The following is a 17,589-nucleotide window of genomic DNA, read 5'->3' on the forward strand; positions in this document are numbered from 1 at the left end:
ACTATTGACCAAGACCAAGCTAAATCAAGAAGTGCAGAAGCCAGCTATAACAATGCACACCGCATAAAAGACAGGGAGCTCAAAAGGTGGGCGTGGTTACTGGAAGCATGATCTAATCCTTCGAGATCCTAGACCCGAAAAACAATCCCAGATCAAGTGCAAAACTTATCGAGGAGCACATTGAACCAACAAAGCCCCCACACATTGAACCTGCGATCATGGAATACTCAAGGTTTTACCCACAGGAGACATAAACCTGGGTTCTCTCGACCTCCTGCGTCTACAAGAGACTTGGTTATTAGATCCACCAACTTTAGATGGTTTTGATGTAATTAGTTCACCAGCAACAAAGGGTCCTAAGGGAAGACCGGCTGCAGGCTTACTCACAGCAATTCAATCAGGCAGCAGCTTTCACCTGGACACCATTCTGAGGACTGACACCTTCATCTTAGCCACCACAATCTCGGGAAACCAGACTTCAACATCAAGGGGAAGCAAGGCTAAGGGCCTCCTACTATTAATTAATATCTACTGGAACCCGAAAGCGCAGACTGACAAATTCCTAAACGAGATAGAACTAACAATCGCCAAAGCTACCTCAGATCATAAGATCAGTCACATCCTGATATGCGGCGACCTAAACGCCACCTGTGCAAATCAAGGAATGGAAACTGGAATGGACACTCATGGTAACATGTCGAAGAGACGTACCTAGAGAGAAAGACCTCTACAGCTGGGCGAAGAGGCAGCCAGTGGGCACAACTCATGACCTTGAGAGACCTTCATAACCTACACACAATAAGGAACAAGCACAAACCTAGTATCCCGACATGGGAACATGAAGGACGAATGGCCAACATCCATCACATCTATGTGTCCAGGAGTCTGGTCACTCATCTCGTCCTTCGAGATCAAACGAACAACAGTGACCATAACATCTTAATTACAGCATGGGTAGTACTGACAAAAACAAAGACATAACATGGAGTATCCCATTTAATTAGTGAATTGTAGCACGCGCCTAAAGCTAACAAGCACCTCAGTTAAAATAAATAAATCACTGAGCAATATCACAGAGCCAAATGCGACACTAAAAACCAAATGGACTATTGCCCCCTGTTACAACCTTACCAATATACCTGCCAAAAGAAGAATTTTAACCAAAAGCTGCAAAGGGGAACCAACTTCCTGTGGAAAAAAGAAGATTAATGAGGCAAAAAGTCAGAATGGCCAAAACCTGGCCCTCTGAAGAGAACAAGGCAAACGCAAAAATGTTGCTCAAGTCCTACAAAAGCCGGACAAAATTTTATAAACTAGCTCTTTACCAAGAAGACTCGGAAGCCATGCTAAGATGCATTTGTGGTAAACGAACCAAGGACTTTTGGTTCCTAATAGACCCAGCAGGCAGCTTAAACCAAGAGGCACTCTTGAACAATGTAGGGGAGGACAAATGGGTGGCATATTTCTCTGACCTCTTCTAGAAGCCATCAAATGACAGGACACATCAACCCCCACAGCTGGCCACAACATGGAATATAGACCAGGACACTGCAGCGATTGAAGACAAAATTAAGAGGCTAAAAACCTTGCAGGCCCTGGGGCTAGATGGGATCACTAATCAAGATCTAAAAATAACCCCGATTTGTGGGCCGCCCTAATATCAGATCATCAACACCTGTGTTCAGTCTCAAAACATCCCAAGATCCTGGAAAACCGCAAACGTGGTTCCCATTTACAAAAAGGGCAATAAAGGGAACCCAGAGAATTATTGCTGTATAGCATTGCTGGATGTGCTGGGAAAAATGTTCCGGTCTCTACTCAGATAAATTCCAACTGTGGGCAAAAATTTCAAAGTGCAATGATCCATTCAAATCAGGCTTCGTCAAAAACTCAGGAACCCAAGCAAGCATCTTGATACTCAGTACCTTGAAAGCAAAGATATCGGAGGGCAGTACCAGAATATTTCTCGCTTTCGTGGACTTAAGCCAAGCTTTTCATCGGGTGAACAGAGAAAATGGGCTAAGTTAACAACTTAGAGATGCCCCGATCAAATCCCTATGCTCAGAAACGTCCATGCGAGTTCGCCTCAGCGGTTCTGGACAACTATCCAAAGAAATCAAAACCTTGCGAGGCGTTAAATAGGGCTGACCGCTGGCCCCATCCTTCTATAACGCCTATATGGGAGACATTGGTGACAAAGAAAACTCCATAAGAACGTTTCCTCCCAAGCTGGGCAATGACAAAATCAGCTGCTTACTCTTTGCAGACATCATTCTGCTCAACCAAACAGCAATAGGTCTTCAGCACAGACTTGATAGCCTGCACGAATATCTAAGAGAAAATGACCTTGAAATAAACACCAACAAAACAAAAATCATGATCTTGGAGAAATCTCATAAACACAAAGATCCTGGACGATGGTTCATAGCAGGGAAACAGGTGGAAAAAGTCTTGTCCTTCAAATATCTGGGCATAACCGTCAACTGCAATCCCCAAGAAACAGCTATGCAAGAAACCCTCTGGGCTAAAACGAAGTGCTTAACATCGTAAACAAAGAAAATTGATTTTTTTAAAAACACGCCCGCTTCTCCCCGCGGCCAGCTATCAACTTTTATAAAGCAAAAGCCATCCCTTCTATAACCTATGGTACAGAAGCAATGCCCTCTATTCCAGACAGTATCTGGATAAGACTAGAAGGATTCTACTGGAGGAAAGTTCTAAATCTACCTCCTCCCACACAATGGCCTCAATCAGGAGAGAACCAAATCTGGTATCATTGAAGGAGACAGTCAACCTAAACGGTTTGATGCTGTTCAGGAAGACACAAAGCTCCAAACTTAAAACCTTCAAGATAATCTGAGAAGAGTAACAAGACGCTGGTTAAGTGGATGCAGAAAAACCAAACCCTCCTCCATGAGATTGGAAGTTCAGAGGTGGAGCTAGAAGCAAACCCCACAAAAGTAAAATCCAGACTAAAAGACTTGGACAGTACCCAAACATTGGAAGAGGCAGTCAAAAACAAAATTTACTCTGCACCTTCGAGCAAATTCACAAAAAGTAAACTTTTGAATACCTGTCAAAATTTCCAAACAAGAGCATTAGATAAATTTAAGCAGGCTCTTAAGAATGTTATTAAAAACAAATGAGATCCTGGTGATAAGAGGAAGTTCTACAACCAACTCATGCCGATTTTGCAACAACAAGGACATTGTGCAAACAATAAGACACTTCTATCTTGCAAGGGCACAATCGCAAACAGACTCACGCATATGGGTCAACTATTTAAGGACTCTTATATCCTTGATAAACACTCTGGTGGAACCAATTGATGAGTGGCAAGACTACTAAAAGTATGATTGCCGTTGTGCGACATCTGCAAAGTCTGGGCTTGGATACACTTGCCATCGGTCTTTCAGGAATCTGATCTGCAAGAAACTCCTCTACCAGTGACGAGAGCCAATCATTAAATACATTTTAAATAAGTAACAAGACACTGAACTCGGAATCTATTAAAACAATTTTTGCAATAGTTAAGCCAAGAATAATATTTTTTTTTAAAATAAGGCCCGTTACACACCAACATTTTGGGATCCCAAATATAAAATCCAAAATGTATGGTAAATGCTGTTATGTTGAATTGAAATTGTGTTCAGCTAATGGGAATTTTTTTGTAATACACCTTTTACATCAATTTTAACTGTAGCAAGCATTTACTCATTACAACTGATTATAAACAACTCAAACCTAACTTTGTGTGAGGTACAGTCGACAGGTACGCAAGGACACAGACCAATGGCGTTCCTTAAACCAGTTTTTTCTTTGCATAATCGCTAGAGGGAGTATAAAATCCCTTCCGAGGGGCATAAATCTTTAAGAAGGAAAGTGTTGTAGTGTATGTCTGTGTGCTGGTGTCATCACTGACTCTGGAATGCTGTGATGTCAGTGAGTGTAGAGTGCTGTGGTGTTGTGATCTGAACTGAGGTTCTATGTTTTATAGTTGGAGAAGGTAAACTGGCATAGGAGGGACGTGTCGGGGGTCTTCCTGGCAACTATCTACCAAGAAACCTACAAGTAACTTACCTGCTGGCCCGGGTGTTGGTTTATGGTACCACATTATTTCACTGGCGACGAGGATGGGATTCTGTTGAGGAGGGGGCAGCAGCTAAATCCAGGAACATCGCCGTGCAAGTATCCACGTCCCATGGTTGATGCCAGCTCCTGATTTCCTGATCTGGAAATCGGGTTTCAGCAGCCCGGGTGGTGCTGAGGGCAAGTATTTCGGTGTGCCCAGGAGCGGAGCTGAACGGCACACAGTTTCGGTGTGCAGAAAAGGATGGTACCGTGGGGAAGGTACTCTTGCATACCGACTGGTGCAGGGTGCGAGTATCATCGTGCCCTTAAGGGTATAACGGCACACAGTTTGGTGTGGGGCGGAGGAGGCGCCGTTGGGAAGGTGCTCCAGCAGTCTGAGTGGAGCTCACAGCATGGTGTCTCCCAAGCTTTCATCGTGCCCTTAAGGGAAAAACAGCACACAGTTCGGTGTGTGGAGGAGGAGGCATGCTGCTTAGGAGTTCCGTAATGAACTGTGTCACTTAAGGATTGGCTTCCGGGAAAGGAGTTGCGCATGTATGGACTGCATAGCAACATTGGTGCCAGAAAGTTGTCGTGGACAGCTATAGATTGTGTGGGAAGAGTTGGATCCCAGAAATGGTGTGTTGGAGCAGCCCCTTATTGTCACCGAGCAGAGTATGTGGGTTTTCGGCTGGGGCTCACAAGGAGAGCATAAAGGACAGTGCAGTCCGTTGGATCGGCGGACCTATGTGTGGACATCTTTTGGTGTTGCAGAATAAGGTTTGGAGCCGTGGAGTGGATCGACGTGCGTTTTCTGGTAGTGGCTCCATGGGAGGAGGACTGTTGGTATCCTTGCAGAACACTAGTGAGCTTATTAGTGTAATGCCTGTGTGTGGTGTCTTGTCTTTGTGTTGTGGCCTTCTAGGAATTTAATTTTTGTCTGTATATTGGGGCCGGTAGAATGCGTACGTTATGTCATGGCCCAAGGTGAAATTGAAATTTATAGTTGTTTGTGTGCTGTAACTTGATTTTGCTTTCAGGAGAGGCAAATATGATACCTGGATTTACGGATGCCTTGTGGGGACGGAGTGGAGTTTATGTATGTATTCTTTGGCACGGTTTAAGGTGCAGGTGGAGAGAATGCATTGTTTGGCACGGCAAGGGTGCAGGTTTAGTTTTCATTTTATATTTGGCATGGTTAGGTTCCAGATTCTTGGGGTGCCCTTTAGGTTATGGTTGCGCAGTGGTTTCGGTATTAAGTGTGGCGCAGTGTCCTTAGTGTGGTTGGCATCCTGTCTTTAGGTGGTCATGGGGATGAGCGATGCTCCAGGTGGAAAATGCCCTTAAGGAATGAGAGGGGTGTGTGACCATTTGGGGTCTGGTGTGTAGGTGCAATTACGCACTGACCACAGGTTTACTTGTGGGGGGGTTTTGTTCTATGGATGGAAGAGAGTGTTGTAAGATCCTTCTTATGGTGTTCTAAGATCCTTCTTGTTTTCAGAAACGTAAGGAGGGAGAAGTGTTGTAGTGCATGTCTGAGTGCTGGTGTCATCACTGACTCTGGAATGCTGTGATGTCAGTGAGTGCAGAGGGCTGTGGTGTTGTGATCTGAACTGAGGTTCTATGTTTTACGGTTGGAGAATGTAAGCTGGCATAGAGCGACATGCTGGTGTCTTCCTGGCAACTATCTACCAATAAACCTACAAGTAACTTACCTGCTGGCTCAGGTGTTGGTTTATGGTACCACGTTATTTCAGAAAGCATCACCAAGCTGCACTACAGCGACTCCCGCTTACCAGCTGCAATTGTCTTCCTCCTAATGACATAAGTGCCAAGAACATATTTGGGTCCAAGACAAGCAATGTTACTTGCTGCAGTTAAGAAAAACTCAACCACCTAGCACTGTCAGATCACTTGTCTGCAAAATGCAGGGCCAAGTAACACATTTTGTTAGATGTTAAATTGAGGCCCGATAGATATTGTAATCCTTCCTAGATCAACTATTGCATTTGGTTTATACATATTTCTGGAGGTTTCTTGAATTAAAAAAGGAGCACTGACCCACTTTGCATTGCACGATTACTTGACAGTTGTCATGTAACATGTCAAACTTGTGTCAAACGGCATCTTTCAGGGTGCACCTTTTGCATCTACCACTAGCCATTGGCTAGACACATATGACTAGTCAAATAAATGGTGCGCTGCGTGTATGCATAGCATTGAGGTGGCGAGTGACTATGGCTGGAAAGTAGCTGCCTCCGGTTTACAATTACAAAAACTGAAATTACATACATTAAAATTTTGCAAATATTAATTGCCACTTTAATGTAAGAAATTGCCAGATTATTTTGATCTAGTTCCCTGCCACATGCCACCAACTTTATGCTCAATTTAGCGGCCTACTTCCGATTACTCGCCTCAGTTTCCAAACAGTAAAATAGAACCAAACAAAACACCATAAATAATCCCCAATACTATCCAGACATTGTGGCTAAAATAAATCCTTTAGCAAACTTGTTTTACAATAGATAAAAATGAGCATAGAGGATTAGTGAAATAGTGGGACTTGAATTCCTGCGATTAAAATATTTCTAAAGCTTTCTGTTGCTGAACGCCATTACTAACAGTTTTGTAATTGGATAATCCAGGAAGCAGGGGTCGCCATTCAGATTTCATGAGCAGGCGCTAGAGCTGGCACCTAGGCATGAGTTATCCCTAGAGAACCAGGAGCAAGTACAGAGGGATCTGCACATCTAACTTTTATGAAAGATGCAAACTTAAAATGTGTGTCCATTATTTACAATCCAAGATGCTTTAAATAAATGTATCTTTATTCACATTCCCCGAATACAGAAAGTTAATGTCACATAGGTATGTCTGTATGGCATCAGTTGGCCTCGGGAGCCAAAAGCAGCTCCTGGTAGCTGTTGGTGGTAAGCTAAACAGGTTCTATAGAGGTAGAAGCAGGATCTAAATAGATCCCAGTAATTTCAAACCCTGAGGATGCACACGTTTAATCCAATTTAAAACGTTTGACTGTGTGCTTGCTTCGACTTTTTCAAAGATAAAAATCACCAGCAGTAACTGACCCAGATTTATTACAAGCTCACTGTTTTGAGAATTCCCAGCAATATTTTCTTTTATACTCAACACGTTTTGTAAACATTACTACAATGCATTAGCACGGTTGTTTGTTTTATTACTTTACACAATAAAAAGAGGATAGCAAACCAGCATAAGGTAAATGAAGGTTGTTAGAATAACGTGACCTTAACGGTATGAATACGGTCATACTGGTACACATTAACATCCCAGGCAGGAGTATAGCATTGGATAATCACATGAAGCTCCTTGACAAAATATTGAGGCTCCTCCCGTATGTGGTGGAAATCATAAGCCAGATTTCTCAAGTCATCCGGAGACTTGGCCCTCCACAAACTGATTGACATCGCAGTAACCGCCTATCACCCCAGATACCTACATAATGGTTGCCTGAAATATTCTACTGTCCCATACATAATTCGTGCCCCCTCTAGTCAGGGATACAGTGAAGGGCAAAGCAACAGGAATTTGTGTTAACCTAGGGCCCATAGCCGCTATAGAAACTGAAGGCAGAGATTAATGAGCGCTCTCTGTGGGCTGGTGGACCACAGGTACTGGAGGTGGTTGGTGCGGTGGGACAGAGGTCAGAGCGACCACTAGTTGCGGGGCAGTCGGAACAGCCAGCAGCACCCCCTGAAAAGCCGCCATACTTACAGTGGCAAAAATCTCTCTTCAGTGCTCTGTGGTTTCCTTCGTCCTGCTTATCAGCTTTAATTTGTGGACAAATTAACAGGGAAATCTGGCTATTTTTTCTTACACCCAGATTTGTTAAAAATGTTTAATTTGGCCTCATTTTTCATTTGAATCCTTCAATCCCCTTATGTTGGATTTTTCCCTTCTTTGAATCTAATGCGCACTTTAAAGTGTGCAACGGTTCTAAGTGGAAGGTTCCTACAAGTGGGAATTGTTTGCATCTATTCTCCTGCATTAAATGGTGCCGGGCCTATATATACACACACTTTTTTTTAACCAACTTTATTTATATACTTTTACATGCTACTACTGTACTTCTCTTTAGGTGGTATGGGCAACCAGCTTTGACTACCCTGTGCCAATGACTATACCTTGTTTTAGCACCACTCATTCAAATATCCACCACGCCTGCTCCACCCATACGCGACTCCACTTTCTCAATGATACCGGGGGAAAGGAGTTTACAAACCATAGACATTGCTGAGTGGTACTGAAAGGGATTGGGCACTCACTCTGTACTCGCTCCATCTGACCTTATTTGGAACGCACTACCCCCCGTATCCCATTCCCGTTTCATACACAATGGGCGGAACAAGAAAGTAAAATAATTATTTTCCATGATCTGACTCTCCAACATTCCAGTCAATATATAAATCATAGGTAGCACATGCACATTTGAACATTGTGCAGGACACGTTTATAGAGGAATTTGGGAGATATTGTGCAACTCCCACCCTGGATTGTAAGCACCCCAGATCACATACAATTCCAATACAAATTTTAAGCGCAGCTGCAGCAGGCTAAACCCCACCAAATCATTCCAACAAGTTACCCAAACCCTTTTGAAGCCATGCAACTACTATATAAAAGGAGCATAAAAGTAATTAATAAAGGGTTACAAACAGCACTGTAAAAAACTTAAAATGCATCAATACAAAAATGGTAATTGGTCTGTTTGTAGTCTTTGCTGATTGAATCAGCTAAGGAAACTCCTGCATTGCGAGATAAAGCACAAAATAATAGTTTCAAGTGGGCAAGTATTTTCTTCACATAGACTACAAGTGACAGGAAGGGGGGGTTATCTAAACGCATCATATTTAGATGTGCTATCTTATGATTTTCTACTGGGTACGACAGCATGCCTACGTAATCTAGATACAGCATTTTAGTTCTCTCCTTCTTCCCCTCTCAAAAGCAGAGTTTAAAAACATGCGTTCAAAGAGCTCTACTACAAAAGTAACTGCAGTTCCTTGCGCCCCTCGTTCCTCATACCACTTATTAGGGTTAACCAACTCGCAGAGGTTGCCTGATCTCCAATAAATGCATCCTTCAATACAGAGATTTTCAAAAGGCACTCAGGACACCATATTGTAATCCTGTATTTAATCAAATCTAAGACCATCACCTTAACTCGCAATCCACTGCTAGCTGCTGGTATTTATCAAAATTCACACATAAACCAGGTTTAGAGAAAGTACAGATTTGGTTCTTCTTTCTATCTAGGACGTACTTAAAATCAGTGTAGACTCACATAATGTCCCTGCTCTAATCTTGCCCTTCATTGCCCCCCCTCCCCCGTATCCCACTGTTGGCCCTTAGACGGCATCCAGACGGTCTTCGGATTAAGACGGGAGTGCAACAACTTGGGAAGATTGTGCCCCCCGAACCGTTGAATTTGACAAGGGGTTGGGGGGTAAAAAATACTGACAACAAAAAGGAGACACCAGCTGGACTTAAGTCCGTGGTGTATCAGTACTAGTAGGAGCCAATAAGCCGAGAGACCAAATCCATTTCCTGAGTGTGAACTATCTATTCCAGTCTTGGCTTAAATGCAACCAGGAAGTGAGCGGAATCACACCGCATACAACCTTAGGAAGTCTAAGGCTGTAATAACATCGGCGAATACTGTGAATGAAGAGGTCCCTATGGGTAAGCGTAAGCCAAAAAAGGCTCAACTAGCTAACCAAGATGCTATCACGAAATTCTTTCCTGTCAATCATCCACGTGAAATTAATTCCACTGTGATTGAGGAAGATCCGCAGGATCAGCACGACAATGACCTATTGAGTGTGTCTAATTTTGATGACATTGACAATAATTCATTATTGGATTTATGTCTCAATATTCAAAGATTTATGACACCATTATCTGTGTTAAGGCCGACCAATACCGTCAAGGTGCCGGTAAACAGATCGAGATCAATGATCTCTGAGGAACGGTCAGTGGTTGGGGGTCAGGAGAGACTGTCCACTTCACCGAACCTTGTGATGGTCTCTATTGAGGACGACCCGGATGTTGAAACTGACCATACGGATAAGCCTTACCCAGGAGCAGTGGAAATCTCGGAGATTCAGTCATCTGTGGTATCACTGCAATTTGCATTAAAAATCTTGCTGAAGATGTCGGGGCGCATCCTAGCCAATACTGAGTCCCTAACAATGATGGAAAAAGAGAGAGGAAGGAATTCTGATGAAGTAGAAATAAATCTGTCTGACGCTATTCATATTGCTGATGCAATTGGAGGGCAACAGAGCCTGGAAATCGACGAAGAGGTAAATAGCCCTAACCCATTCTTCTCCAAAAAACAGAAGAGGTTGGCCAGGAAAATGGGAAAGCCGAAAAAGTCTGGTGCGAAGTCTACTTCAAAGGCAGTACAGAAATCACTAATTCTCCCTACCAAGAAGAGTAGGAAAAAATTAGCCAGAGCAAAAAAAAGGAAAGCAGCGGGTGAGGGTTGCCAGACCAGTTGGCTTCTCCCTGATCAAGAGGTGGAATTGGAAGCCGAGGAGGAGGAAGAGCCAGGGGAGGAGGAGATAGCCCATATAATTGCGGAAACAGTGCTAAGTGAACCAACGGTGCCTGAAGTATTAGTAGATAAAGAGGACGAAGTCACTGTGGATAACAAAATTACGAAGAAAGGAAGTCGAATATGCTTGATTAAGAACTTATACCAAAGCAAAAACACGAAGTGGCTATCGCGCTCTGAGCTATTGATAAGACTCTACTCTGTTCCACAGCTACGGGTACTTAAATCAGAAGATTTCCAATTTGTGGAACCTCTGAAAGGTCCTAATAACAACGTTTCAGCCTTACATTGCAAATTTATAGCAACGGCCGAATTGCTTAGAAGTTTTAAAGTGGAACTAAAAACAGTGGATGTTGAAGTGGACGCTGATATAAACGAAATAGACCTGAACAGCACCGAGGAAGAGACAGTGTTTCCTTCAGCAATAATGACTCCTCCAAACCTTCCGATGGACAAAAGGGTGGAAGCATCTGATGTTAAACAAGTGCTTAAATGGCTAGCAGACGCACTTCCCGAGATTTTATCCAGACCATGAGACTTATTGATCCTATCATGGAACTGTCGGGGTTTTGCGCATCTTCTGTCACCTGAAGGGTCAACAAAGCTATTGGAGAAGCAAAGTTGCTTCTGCCTACAGGAGACGTGGACCATCGATCCCTTACTTTTAGATGGCTTTGTACTCCACCACTCACCCGCCAGAAGGGGTGAAAAATGTAGACCGTATGGTGGTATGGCTATAGGGGTGACTAATGCTCTGGTTTCCAGAAAGATTGACTCAAATCTTGAAAGTAACTTAATGGCAGTAGAAATAATTTTGAACAGCAAGGACCCCTTGGACAAAATCCTGCTGATAAATCTTTACAACCCCCCTGGGGCAACCTTAAGTGTACCATTACAAGATTCTCTCCATGACATATTGGCCACATGGCTGACTTCATCTGCAGGTGCAGGGATAATTATTGCCGGGGATTTCAACTGCCATATGAAGGGACGGGAGAGCAAAACGGGAAATGTGAAATTGAAAAATCGAAGTGAGATGGTCCATAATAAAAAAGGGGTGGAAGGGGAAGCATGGGAATATCTGTTTGAGTGCTGGGATTTGACAATGTTGAATGGTAGAACGATGAGTGACCACCCGGGCCATCAAACATGGACAAATGGCAAAGCCCACAGCACGTTGGACTACATATTTGTCTGCCCCAAGATTCTTCATTTAGTAGAAGACATGATTGTTAATCCTAATGAGTGGAGTGATCACGCTGTCCTGAACTGTATAATTAGTAGTAGCAGAGAACAACTACTACGTACTAATCTAGGGCTGCTGAAAATTAACACATCAGGCAATAGGATCTCCTGGTCAGATAATAATATAGAGCTTGCAGTTGAGGCTTTGGGGGCACTTGAATTTCACAAAGGCCCCAATTACGATGTAATGAGTATTGAGGCCATTGAGAATTGGATTTATGCTTTTGTAGGTACACATGCATCGGTGCCAATAGGAGCAATGATAAGTCAGCTGGGCAAAAAAATATCTTATGATAAAACCATCAGAGACATGAAGCGGACCCTTCGAGCAGAACTCCGCTGGGTTAAAAGAGCCTATCCACCGGGTGAGAACTGTTATGTAAAGATAAGGGAAATTAAAAACAGATATAGGTCAGCCATTAAGGTAAAGAGAAGGGCGGATAAGTTACTCTCCTGGCAAAGGTTAGTAAAGACCATCTGTGAAGGTAAGACACGTAAAATATGGTCTCTTTTAAGTGAGGCAATTGGAACTCAAAAGGGAGCCCTAACTAATCCTATAGAGGCTGGGGTTTGGGTTAAATTCTTAGAAAACCGAAACTTGAAAGATGATAATGGTAGCCTATTAGGCAGTCCCCCGACAATTGCCCCGATTATAGTGTCATATGAAACTATATTGAATAAAATTGGAGAGATTAAATCTTCTCGAGCGCCAGGCCCTAATGGCTTAGCCAATATTGTTATAAAAGCTTACCCAGAGTTCTGGGCAAGATTGCTAGCTATATTATTTGAGAAAGTTTTAAACACTGGTAAAATCCCCTGCTCCTGGCAACAGGCGATATTAATCCCTGTATATAAGAAGGGAAATAGACTCGACCCCAGTAACTATAGGTTGCTTTCCATGCTCGATGCATCTGGGAAGATATTTGCTTCCTTACTTCTTCAAGAGTTGCAAAGATGGGCTGAGAACTCTGGTGTCTTATCAAAATTCCAGAGTGGGTTTAGACAGGGCTACTCTACTTCCTATAATATCATGGTCATGGACATTCTTAGATCGAGAGCTCTTAAACCGGGGGCAACACCATTATATGCCTTATATATAGACTTTACAGCGGCTTTTGATTCAATTCCTAGAAGCCGGCTATGGAAGAAATTGCAGGTAATGGGATGCCCGGAAGGACTAGTATACTATCTTAGACTCCTCCATCAAAATAATTTCGTTAGATTGAGACTCGATCAAGAAGGTCACACGACTAAGAATGTATCCCAAAATAGGGGAGTAAAACAAGGCTGTGTCACTGCTCCCCTTATTTATAATCTATATGTCTATGACATACCGATGGCAATAGCTGTAGCGAACAACTGCCCACCTAAAATAGGTAATTCTCCCTGTCCCGTATTGGCATATGCAGATGATTTGGTTATCCTTGATTATACCATCAGTGGGATCCGCAGATCAGCGGTTGCATTGTGGGAGTATGCAGAAGCCAATGGGCTCAGCATTAACCTAGGAAAAACCAAGCTTATGCGCTATACTAAAAAGAAGACATCACGGGTACAATTAATAGTAGGCCTGGAAAATATTTCATATGTCCCCCACTATCGATATCTGGGGATTGATTTCGAAACCTTTGGAGATTATACGTTATGTAAACAATCTCGCAACATTAGAGCGGCACAATTGACTGCTCTATTCCATAAGTTTACGGCCCAGCAGGGTGGTTTCACCCTCTGGGGAACACGCCTACTATATCTACAAGCCTTTTCTCCTGCCATTACCTATGGGCTGGAAGCACTTCTTGACATAGATCTAAATTGGCTTCAGGTAATTGAAGGTAAATTTTGGCGTGCGGTTTTAGGCCTACCCCCCTGTATACCGATGGCCATTATCAGACTGGAATTTGGCCTGATCTCACTAAAAGCAACTGTACTGAAGAAGCGGGCCATGATCTATCTAAGGATGACCCGAGATGTAGGGAACGGGCTTCTAACAGCTGTCTACCAAGAAATGGCCAGGGAAAAATCGTCTTGTGCTACAATACATCAGATGACCAGATTTTATGCTGAAATAGGCTGGCAAATTCGAGAAGGACCCTATACAGAAGAAGCTTTCAGGGCCCTCAAGAAGCGTATTGATCTCTGGGATTGGCTGGAAAATTTCGAACATCTAAGGAATTTAAAAATCTATAAATTCGTCCAATATAGACTCTATGAATTTAAGAAACCCCAGAGTTATCTGAACATCTGTCCATCTGTTAGGCTTAGACGATTTATCCTATTACTTAGATTAGAGCAATTACCAACGTTCACGAATACTGGGCGCAAAGATAAGATAGCCGCTGAACTGCGTACATGTCGATTATGTAAAAATAAAGATCAGCAGGAAACGGCAAAACATCTCCTAACTGACTGCCCTGAAATGAATATAACAATCTCTATCCTGCTAGGACAGTATGCCCATGATATTAATTACATCAAAGAAGACCTATTCTGGCACCACTGTGTAAATTCTAACAGTATGCGATTATTGACAGCATTATACACCATCTGGCTGAGTGTGGAAGCTAGATTGGGTATAAAGTTGTAGCATATCTAATAAGAGCTATTTTAGCCAAGTGGAGACCATTGTGAATTGAAGCATTGGGACTTAAGTGTATACAAAATCCCCGCTGCTTACTCTTAACTTTTTATGTTCTGTTAGAAATCTGATTTTATGAGATTATTAATGTTGAGTGATATGCTGACTGTGCATATTCTTATAAGAATGTTTTGTATTTTTCTTTTCTCTTTTCTTCTTTGTCTATTTTTAAATATTGATATATTCCTATTTATACTTGTGTAAAGTTTAATAATTAGAACTGCAACACAATAAATAAATATGGATTAATTTATCAGCAGCATTTGAACTAGTGGATTGTAGATGCACACGATATTTCTGTCTAAACTCCCAGACTTTCTTACACATATCCATGCTACCACTATCTCTCTTGCCTATCTCCCCGTTGCTGTTGTGATCCAAATACTTTCTAACCTATATATTTCCCCCGCTATGTACCTCTTCTCGGCTTTTCATTTAAGCCCACAGACACAGTCACGGCTGACACACTCCAGACAAGGACTGAGCTGTTTAAGCCCGCTAAGTGCGGACGTGCGCATTATAAAAGCCGGGTAACATCATAATAGATCTGTGTAAGGGATAACAAACGTGGCTTCTTTCGATTAACAGCCCTTTATATTTTCACACATTTAAGAATGTAAAACAATAGTAATTGGTGTTCTTGTAATCATAAACAGTGTTTTTGTGTCAAGTGCGTTCGGAGTCGACGTTGCGGAACAAAAGACGGTCCTTCTGCTTTAAATTTAAAATACGATCAAGAAATGAAACGAAGGTGGGTCGGATACGCTGCTCACTGGTGGTGGGGGGGGGGGGGAAGGGAGCTGTAAAACACAATAAGTGGGTGAGCTGTCACACAAGTGATGGTGCATTGAAGATGAGCATGCACCAAACTGCACTGGAATTAGCACACCGTCATCAACCACACTTCTGTTTATAGAGCCAGGGAGCTGCCCAAACTGGGTTAAGTGCACCTGTCAACACCACAGCCCCGAAAGTAGACGGGGTGCGGGGTAGAGCAGAGTGGGTGGGGGAGGGGGGTGTTTGAGGGAAGAGTCCCAAGACACTGACGTGGGCTGACAGCAGAACCCTCTACCTGAGAACGAGGACAGTAGATCTATATGGCAGACAGTGAGAGCTGGTTCAGGGCACTCTCGGGGCTTGGAACCGACCCCGACCCCGACCCCGCCCCCTTCCTCACCTCGCAGAAGCGGCGGCAGTACTCGCGACTACTACTCGGGAGTGGATCCAACAAGGCACCCAGTTCATCACCCAGCCGCTCCCATTCATAATCGCTCTGATCGCTCTCGTCTTCCGCCATGCCGCTGTGTGAGACTTGCGCGTACCTACTACTGCCCCGGGAGGAGCGCGGACCCGCTGTTTGTGTGCCCACCTCTACCCGTAGCCCATTGGCTCTCACCACTGCTTGTCTCCAGCGGCCAGGAAGTGAAGGAGCTGAGAAACGGAGAGAAGAAACAAGCACGCCCATCTCGCTTGTGACTTGGGCTTCGATAGGTCGGAAAACCCATCTATCAAAAAAAGAAAAGTTTACAGCAGCTGTGAAGTGGTTGGAGCACGAACCATCAACCAGAGAACTGCCAAGAGTAGACATGAAAGAAGGAATGGTAGGCTAAGTACTTTTACTCAGCGGCCATCTTGGAAGAAGGGAATTATTGAAAAAACATAATAAAGACACAAAAACATTTTACGTTATAAGATTGATATAGCGCGAACATTTAAGCTTCCCTAGCGTATATTTTGAAGGTGTTAGAATAAAGCATTTCTGGGGTAATGACTGTCATTTTATCCAGGCGGTTACATTTCGCGCTACTCCTATCTAAGCCTCCTGCTTTTTCTATGTCCTGTTCCCCAAATATAAGCTCTGGAGGTATTTAAGGTCGAATGATCCGCGAAATTAGAACAAAAGCAGCATCTTTCTGAAAGATTATAGACTCAAATTAGGAAAATATGATCAAGTGCATTTATTCTTATGGTGTTTAGTGAGTAATGTATTCCCAGTACACGTCTTAAATTCTTCCTTTCCGCAGATTCGTTTCAGCCTGGTTTCTTTGAGAAAGTAGTTCCCCTACAAAATGGCCACCGCCATCCCTTACGCTTACAGTATGCTCTTGATTTGTTCGAAGTTTATAGCCAAAACGTAACAAACACGCAATGGCAAAGCCAATAATTTTGATGTTTGAAGTTTATTGAATTTTACATTTGGCCAGAAGGGAAGGAATGACAGCACAGGGAGGAAGAAATGAATGCCTCAGCGGGGAATGAATGACAGGGGGGAAACAGAGGTGGTGGAGGACAGCACAAGGGGAAGGAGGGACAGCAGAAGGGGCAAATGGTGGATTCCTTTGGTGAGGGGGGATAGCCCAGGGGTAACGTGTTTTTCTTGGATGCAAGACAATGCAGTGCAACATAGGTTTGGATCCTGATCCCACGCAAGGGGGAACGAGGGACAGGACAAGCGGGTACAGCACAACGAGGGAAGGAGCAACATCACAAGTGGACAGTGGGTGTATGTATAACATACATGCCAACCCTCCCGATTTAGGCGGGAGACTCCCGATTTTATCATTAAAAACAGTTCTATTTTTTACGGTCTCCCGCCTAAAATAACAATATCCCCAATGCATTCCTATGGGGAAAATGCATTCTCCCGATTTCGGTGCTGAAATCTCCCTCTCAGGGGCTTCAGAATGTTGGCATGTCTGGTATAATTGCAGCCTTTGATAATAGTTGTCCTATATTGTAGTTTTGATCTCAATGTGAGTTCTTACAAAGACACCTTTATGTTGTCAGTGGTACTGCACCTCTCCAATAAACTACAACCACAACTTATTTTATTGGAGAGCATACATGGCAACATTTCAACCCACCTGTGCGGGAGATTACGTCAGAAAAACCGGGAGACCAAGATTTTCCCATAGGAATGCATTGGGCAACGATTAATTTTAGGCGGGAGAATGTGAAAAATAGCATTATTTTTCACAGAAAAATCGGGAGTCTCCCGCCTAAATCGGGAGGGTTGGCATGTATGGGAGAGGTGCAG

General features: G+C 43.2%; 1 protein-coding gene across 3 annotated transcripts in view; it reads right to left on the minus strand.

Moving 5' to 3' along the window:
- The window catches only part of ZNF654 (zinc finger protein 654), a 389,308-nt gene extending 373,340 nt beyond the window's left edge, over window positions 1-15,968 (minus strand). For 2 of the 3 annotated variants that reach the window (XM_069636777.1, XM_069636778.1), the window contains exon 1: window positions 15,875-15,968. Coding sequence is in view for 1 of the 3 variants with exons in the window: in XM_069636776.1 (XP_069492877.1) it covers window positions 15,730-15,849 (120 nt within the window). In the remaining 2 variants the exon portion in view is untranslated. Of the gene's footprint in view, window positions 1-15,729 lie in introns of all 3 variants that reach the window. The other variant, XM_069636776.1, reaches the window with a different exon arrangement.
- Window positions 15,969-17,589: the final 1,621 nt, after the last annotated feature.

Source organism: Ambystoma mexicanum, chromosome 7p (genome assembly GCF_040938575.1).
Source record: "Ambystoma mexicanum isolate Mex_15411 chromosome 7p, UKY_AmexF1_1, whole genome shotgun sequence".
Classification (NCBI taxonomy): domain Eukaryota; kingdom Metazoa; phylum Chordata; class Amphibia; order Caudata; family Ambystomatidae; genus Ambystoma; species Ambystoma mexicanum.